This window comes from Gavialis gangeticus, unplaced genomic scaffold (genome assembly GCF_001723915.1).
Source record: "Gavialis gangeticus isolate Ggan-Ray unplaced genomic scaffold, GavGan_comp1, whole genome shotgun sequence".
NCBI lineage: Eukaryota > Metazoa > Chordata > Crocodylia > Gavialidae > Gavialis > Gavialis gangeticus.
Window position 1 is genome coordinate 54907088 of NW_017729024.1, and position 7964 is coordinate 54915051.

At 45.0% G+C, this 7964-nt stretch overlaps 1 protein-coding gene across 4 annotated transcripts in view; it reads right to left on the reverse strand.

Annotated features, from left to right (window-relative positions):
* The window catches only part of FSD1L (fibronectin type III and SPRY domain containing 1 like), a 61802-nt gene that overhangs the window by 48517 nt on the left and 5321 nt on the right, over positions 1–7964 (reverse strand). For 3 of the 4 annotated variants that reach the window (XM_019517096.1, XM_019517095.1, XM_019517094.1), the window contains exons 2-3: positions 5857–5952; positions 4662–4793 (exon numbers count right to left, since the gene is read on the reverse strand). In XM_019517096.1, the coding sequence (XP_019372641.1) occupies positions 4662–4793; positions 5857–5952 (228 nt within the window). Of the gene's footprint in view, positions 1–4661; positions 4794–5856; positions 5953–7964 lie in introns of those variants that run through there. The other variant, XM_019517097.1, reaches the window with a different exon arrangement.

Genomic DNA, 7964 nt, shown 5'->3' on the forward strand with positions numbered 1-7964 from the left:
GGGGGGGGGGGGTGTCACATGCTCTGCATGTGGGCCCCAAGCAAGCTGCTCCCAGGTAAGAGACAGCGCGTGTGCAGGAGCTGTGAAGGCAACAGGACTGGGGAGCTGCAGGTCAGGAGGGGCACAGGCATCTCACTGCCCCCTCCAGGTGTCCTTTTTTGATACTGGAAATATGGTAACCCTATTTAGAGATCTCTGAAGTTCATTCTATTCTGAAAGGCAGTTCTGTGAAAACTAGCATCACAGAATTGTACTCTAAGCATTTCAAGATTCATGATCAAGTTTGCTTCATTTCTGACCAAGACAACTCCTGGTCTTATAAATTTGACAACAATATGGCTGAAAGACAAGCTGGGCCTTTCCCGGCTTCTGCATTAGTCGTATGTAACATTCTACCAGCACTCCCCCACCCCCTTTCTGATTTTAAGTAGCAATTAGGTCATACACGATGTAGGTTTCAGGTAACAAGGTCTTGGTAGAATAATAAAAAGAATGACAAACAAGCTTTCACAACTCAAAGCCCTTACACATGGCGAGATTTGGCCAACAGCAGCATTATCAATTGACATGGCCAGGTTTTGAGTTTCAGAATGCTTTCTTGCTTGCAAGGTCAGGCCCCCCCACATTACATGACGAAGGGTAGAAAAAGGATATAGAACAGCTCTGCCTGCCCCCACCCCCGGGGGGATGCTCACCAGGTAGTTTAGTTTGGATCCTCCTTCTGAGCCACCTTGCTTCCATGTGCCCCTGGGTCTGAACAGGCTCTACGCCAGGTTCTCAAACTCCTTAGACCCAAGGCACCCCTCAAGAAAAAAAAGGGTCACCTTATTTTTCACTCAACTACAAGAATGCAAAGCAATTGTTGCAAAGAACTCAGAAAAAGCCACAACAGGTCAGAATGGTTTTCACACTAAGGATTCCTATTTGAAATCTTTGGCTTTATTCTGTGAATGATGTTTGCAAACATAACAGTGCTAACATTGTGTGACACCTTGCAGCACCTTTAAAAGGAACTCAAGGCCAGGGTCACAATCCTTAGCAGGCTAGAAGGGAGCAGCAGCACCGAGGCAGTTTGCATATACCCAGTCCTGGTGCAGTTCCCACCCCCCACAGCTGGAAGCAGCACTCACAGAGCACGAGTGCTGAGAAAACCACTGGCAACATGGGCACAACTACCACCTACCTGGTCCCAGTATGGGGGGCTCTCCCTGTAGCCATAGCCAAAAGCAATGTTAAACGGTCCCCATGCCCAAAAGCATGTTTAATATACTTATTTAAAAAGTTAATATTAGAGAACTTGCAGACAGCAAGATTTTGAACTGTAATAGCGAAGGAAGCAAGACCTATTGAGAGTAAACAACCACGTAGCAGCATCTCAGATGACATTCAAATTAGTAAGGGTAAGTTAGTTTTCTCCTTCTGCTGTGCACTAATCCATTCACACTTGCAGAATTCCAAACTAGCCAGCCAAGAAAGAGAGACCGCCAAGTTACTGTGGATAACTCGAATGGAAAAAAAACCACCAATTTTACTGCAGTTTAGAATAAACCAGAACATTCTTATTTGAAAGAGAGTGGGAAAATGGTACTTACATTATGAAAAGTAACACGATTTATGTGCAGAGATTAGCAGAACTAAGTTAACGAAGTAGTAAAACTGCCAGACTTGCACCATCTGGGGTTTCCTCATAAGAAAGGCTGCTGCTTTCTGGCTCTATACTGTATATTTAACCCATCTCTTTCTTTAGGTCAGAAAGTAGCCTGAATTAGCTGACCCCAAAGCCATACTTAGAGGCACTTATTTAACAGGGTTTTTAGAGGACACCAATAGTGCATTCTGCAGAGTGGATCATGGTGTAAGACTTTGTTACTTTAATTGTTTGGGCAAGTTGCTAAGTGTATAATTAACTTATGATATTTCACTCCCTTGCGACTAAAAAGCAGGAATCCTTGTTTTCCGTTTCCCATGGAAAAAAAAAAAAAAAAAAAAACAAAAAAAAAAAACAGAAAAGACACTGACTCCCTGCTTTTGCAGAGAGCTCTGCAGGCTGGTTGAGCTCCAACCTGCAAGAGTTGTTTGCAAACAGGGCAGGAAACCCCCAGCCTTGCCTGGAGGGAGAGGGGGAAGGGCAGGGCACAAAACTCAGTCAGCCACAGCTGGCTCAATTCAGCTTCAGTCTTTGCTCCTGGAGCCTGAGGTAAGTGGGGCTTACAGGTCATGGCTGGGGGTGGGCATCAGCAGGGCTGGGGGGAACCAGGAGCTGGCCCCAGCCCTACTTGAGCAGGCAGCAGCAGTGGGGGAGCTGGCTCCATGCTGCTTCTGCTGCAGCTGCAGGAAGCTGCAAATCTGGGTCCCTGGCCCGATAGCCCTGGCAGCTGGGGGCCCCTTCCAGCAGGGGGCTTTTAAAATTTTAGTAATGGATTTTGTGGATTATGTGATTGTCAGAGAATTTGTGATTTAAAAAAAAAGGAGAGAAAAAACCAGGATCCCTGCCAATAAGAATTACAAAAGGATAAAAGCCTGCCTTGTTTCAGAGCATGAATTAAGCAATGATAGACAGTCTGAGATACGTGGAAGAAACTCTACTGACAGGTCATCCCTTAGTTGTCTGTTGCAGGGTTTCATGCACCTTTCTAACTGGTTCTGGCCACTGCCAGAGTTGATACATAAATTTAATGAAGCATTAGTATGCTTATGCCCATGTCTTACTTAAGTAATCATGTACCACTTGCTCTCACCACATTCCGTCCCCCCCCCCACCAAAAAACACTTAATGTTTATAAACTGCTTGGACTTATTTCACCCATACACCATCTGAAGGACAAGAAGATTTCCAATATGAATGGCAAGCCAAGGCAGAGATGAACTTGTCTAAGGTCCTACAGGAAGTCTGATAGGACTAGGAATCAACACTCAAACAATTTCTAGTCCAGAACCTTAGCCATCTTCATGATGAAACCAATTCTTGCATTTAGTATGGGAAATAGTTATGCTTGTAGAGCACACAGAAAAAACCCTGGATGTCAAGACTCTGGATGTCTGTTCCTACAATTCAACCTGAGCACTTCTATAAACTACAACCAGAGAACCAAGTAAAGACACCAAAGAAATCTATCAAGTGCTCTAATTAGATTACTTCCAGCATTGCAGACACTCTGGAACATGAGCTGAGGGATTGGCACTCATTTAGATACCCATATCCAGAGTGTTCTTCCAGCTCCATTATTCTTTAGCACAACCATGGAAAAAAAAAAAAACCCAACCTTTTTTCTGGTTATTTCCTCTGCACACTGGGAACTTCTCAAAAAAGTTATCCCCAGATTTAGCATCAGGACTATGTAAAGTTGCTTTTGTTTTTATATAACCACTTATAATCATTCTATTGTCATATAATTTAGCTTTTCAACTGACTTGCGTTTATTTTACTTTTATCAAAATAAGAGTTTCTTTATAATATTTAGAATGTATGGATGCATGAGTGTAGAGTGACTGAAAAAGCAGTGTATGTTGTATATTCACAAACAAGTTACCATATTAAAAAATATGCTAAGAAAGGGCAATTATCCGGTCTGTGCCAGGTGAAGAATGAAGATAAGCAAAAGTAGCAAGGTTTATGACTCTGCTGTAATCCTTCAACGGCCAAAGGTTGCAGTAACCTCCTGTTTTGACAAGGCTGAAGGTTGCAGAAACCAGAGCTAGGAAAATCCATCCCAAAAAGCCAACAAGAGTGTTTAATTGCCTCAATACAGCAGAAAAGGAAAGAAAAAACAACCCCCCCCCCGCCAAACAACTTCATAGCTCATAAACACCCTGAGCAAGGTCCATAGACCTGCATGGGGGACAGCCATTATAAGAGGTGGGTGAGAACACAGAAACTTTGGGTCTGTTTTGCACAACGATGGAGCATCGGCACAGGTCTGACAGAGGCCCAGCAACCTCCTCACGTTCAGCTTAGCAGGCCACTAAGCTGACTCAAGCAACTGAAAGACTGGTAACACCTTAGCAAGTGTAAGTGTGATTTTAAGGTTTTTCTTTTGCTCTCAATAAAATGTGGTGTATTGCCTTGTCCCCGATAAAGAACCTCCTTGTTTTTAAATATACTGTATGCCTAGTGCGTACAACTACAGTAAAACATGCATAGTAAAATGACTTACGTTATTCTAGAATGTATCAGTAACTCCTCAAGTTTCGAGGACAAGAGAAGCCAGGCTGGTTCAATGAGTAGGAAGTTAACTGAAACCTGGGTTCCATTCCCCGTCTAGCATCAAATGCAACTTTTCTAATCACTTCACCCCTGTACACAGAATCAAAGGGTTGAAAGGGCCCTCAAGGGTCACCTGGCTCAACCCCACACAAATACAGGATTCACTATTCCTAAACAATCTGTGGAGTGCTCCATTAATGAGATGATGTATAACAGCACCTCTGAGAGGCAGGAAAGTGCTATCAGGTTAGACACACTAAAGACTGTGGAGTACTCAAGTAATGTTTGAAGGGGGGGGGTGTCACATGAGTGTCTTAATAAGTGAACACATACCTTAGCTAGAAGCAAGCATACATATTGTAAATACTTGATGTAATTTTATTTTAGATTAAAAGCTGAAAATAGTTGCTAAAAATGTTTCCCTTAATGGCAAAGTTTTAGAGAGACAAGTAATTACCTGAAGTTCTTGAGTTTTGTGAGCTTGTTCTTGCTTAATACTGTTGGTCATACTCTCCTTCATCTCATCTAGTATAGAATAGAGACCATCAAATTCCTCATCCAGCTCAGCAATCACATTAGAAGAATTAGCCTGAGAAGAAGATTGTAATAGAGTTTCAGACTGAACTAAAAGATAAGCAGCACTGTAATTTTCCCCTAATACACTTTACATGATTACTTCACATTTTTTCATGCCATCCCATCTTCTGAAAGCATTAAAAACCTAGTAGTTGGCTACAGTGATCCTCTTCTAAAAAACAGACTGGAGCATTTAGAGCACCGAGGACCCATATTTAAATATTTTGGCAGTGGTAGATATGGAAGTCTATAGCATTTGAATGCAACAATTGCTTATTCAATGTGACAAGCCCCTCATTAAGACTCAAGTACAGAAAAGGCTAGAGGCTCATAAAAGATAATGATTACCTAGTTCTTCCAACAAAATGGTTGTAGAACACTGCTATCGTAAGTGGTTTTAAGGAACTAGCTAAGCTTCTGGATTTAGCTTGTTACAGACAATTTTGAACCAGAAGCACTTAGAGAGATAAAAGGCAAAAGAAAAAAAAAAAGTTAGAGACAAAACTACTATACCACCACCCTAAGCCTGGTCTTATATTGAGAGGAACAGATATAAAAATCAGAAGGCTAGAAAAAGGAATCAATTTTGACATGCATTTGTAGTTTACAAGGGAGGCAGGAAAGTAAGGAGACCAGAAAGTAAGATCAGATATTTATGATCAGATCAAGAAACAAAAGCCAGTACTAGTTATTAGAATACTCTTCTACTTTTAGAAGATGGGCTGACTTCAGTGAAACACCCATCCTGAATCCTAGTTTCTACACCACAACAAAAGCTTTAAGGTACATTTCCCCAAACCTGAATCAAATCATAGCATTTTCTTCTCCCCCACAAAAAACTTTCTATCTTACAACTGGGAACTGACTAACCTTCAACTTAGAATATTGGAATCAATCACAAAAACAAACTATACCAGGTTTTATTTTATACTTTCAAGAATTAAAAGCAGTTTTTCATACCAAACTTAAAAAAAACTGAATAGAACTAATGCAAGTTTAATTAGTCTGGGATCTCTCTCTCTCCAACACCCAAATAATGTAAAGTTTGCCATTCAGTCATTTATCGATATACATACCTGAACACCTTTTAGAGTGTGGTTCAATGTGTCAATGAAGTTCTGGATTTCATCATTTTTGTTTGCCAGAGTGGAGATAATCCTTTGCAGGGCTTCCTAGGATTTGAAAAACACCCCCCCCCCAACAAATTCAATAAAAAGTACTCAGATGTGTACAACAATATTGCACACCTTGCTAACCAGTCCACCCCAAATATGTACCAAGTTAAAACCTTGCCTCTTTACCTCCTACTGCAGTAATAGAATGTAGGTATAACATGCATTAAATTAGGTTCTGAGATGAAATTAGAATTGTGTCAAAATGTAAATCAGATCTGTTTTGTTAAAACTAGAAAGACCAAGAGCAGGCAAAGAAGGAGCTCCAAGACAAGCTACACCCAGGCAGAGTTTTTCCCATTGTTTTGGGAAGCTCTCTCTACAGTACACTATTGCTTTGCATGCTTTGATTATGTATTTCTATAAATTAAAAAAAAAAAAGTCTGGCTTAAACTTAAAAGGTTCCTATGCTTTCCAGTGTTCTGGCTTTGCTTAAAAAAGACTTCCGTTTCTTCCTGGTCCCTACCTGAATTTAGGGACCAGGAATTTAAATACCAGACTGTCTAAAAATTCTAAACATGGTGACAATAAATAAGACTTCATAGAGGGGGAGAGGCAGGCGCAGGTGGAGGCACCACAGGTAGGCTGGCCAGGCTCTTGTGGAGGTGGCAGCTGGAGGACAGGGGGAGCTGGGGAGGGGAGCAGGGGCTGCCTCAGAGCTCCACAGGCTTGGGCTACAGCTGGGCCCCCAGCAGCAAGGTGGAGCGTGGCCTAACCCACACAGCTCCGTGGGATAGGGCGCAGCCACCCTGCCCACAAGAGGATGCCACCTGGCAGGGGCAGAACGCCAGGCTTGGGGGGCTCCCAGCTCAGCCTCCATGCACAGCAGGTACAGCATGAGTGGGGTGGAGTCCTCCAAGCTACAGCAGGAGCCCCCAGGGCTCTGGGAACAGCTGCACAATTACCTCTGCTGGCCTGGCCCATCCTGTCCCAAGCAGCACATGGCCCAGCCACCTCTTCTCCTCACTAATGCCAACTCAGCCTGGCCCGTTGCATTCCGTGCAGTATGCAGGGAAGCAGCTGCTGCACAGGCTTTGTCACATGCCACTCAGGACGGCACAGGCCCAGCCGGGTCAGCACCAGCAGAGAAGCAGCAGCTGAGCCACATGCTGTGTCCTCGCATGCTGCTCAACACAGGCTCAGCCATGGCTTTGCCTCCCTGGTGCCAGCCTGACCCATCCCGAGCATTGCGGGGAAGCAGCGCACAGCTCAGCTGACTCAGCCACTGCTTCACATCTGTGCTGACCCGGCTGAGCAGCATGCAGCAAAGCTGGCCCAGCTGCTGCATTCTGAGCACCATGCAGGGAAGCAATGGACACAGCCGAGTCAGCACCAGCGAGAAGTGGCAGCTGATCCATGTGCCACTCCGGATCAGCCAGGACAGGTTGGCAGAGCTAAGTGGAAGCCACAGCTCTGCTATGTGCATCTCATGCTGGTCCAGGCCGGCACCAGGGAGGGGAAGCTGTGGCTGAGCAAGTCCCAAGCGGCACACAGCTCAGCTGCCACTTCTCTTCGCTAGTGCCAACCCGATCATGCCCATCCTGACCGGAGTGGCACACAGCAAAGCCAGCCCAGCCACTCCTTTCCCATGTGCCACTCAGGACAGCCTGGGCCGAAGCCAGGAGGGCACCAACAAGGAGCAGTGGTGGCTGAGCCGCGTCCCTCTTGGGACCATCCAGCAGAGGTAAAAGAAGGATGGACTGAGCTGAATACCGCTCTGACTGGGCCAGACTGGTCCTGAGCAGCACTCGGCTTAGTTGACAGAGCCTCCTCTTCTCCTTGTCCATGCTGACCAGGCCTGTCCCATCCAAGTGGCATGCAGGGAAGCCAGCCCAGCCACTGCTTTGCTGCATGCTGCTTGGGATGAAACTGGCCTAGTTGGGTCAGCACCACTGAGGAGAAGCAGCTGAGTGGCCCACAGCCCTCGCTGCTCCCCACCCTCCCCTGCTTCCAGCCTAGCCTGGGAAGCACCACAGGGCTCCCAGCCACTGGGCTGTTCTAGCAATTCCCCC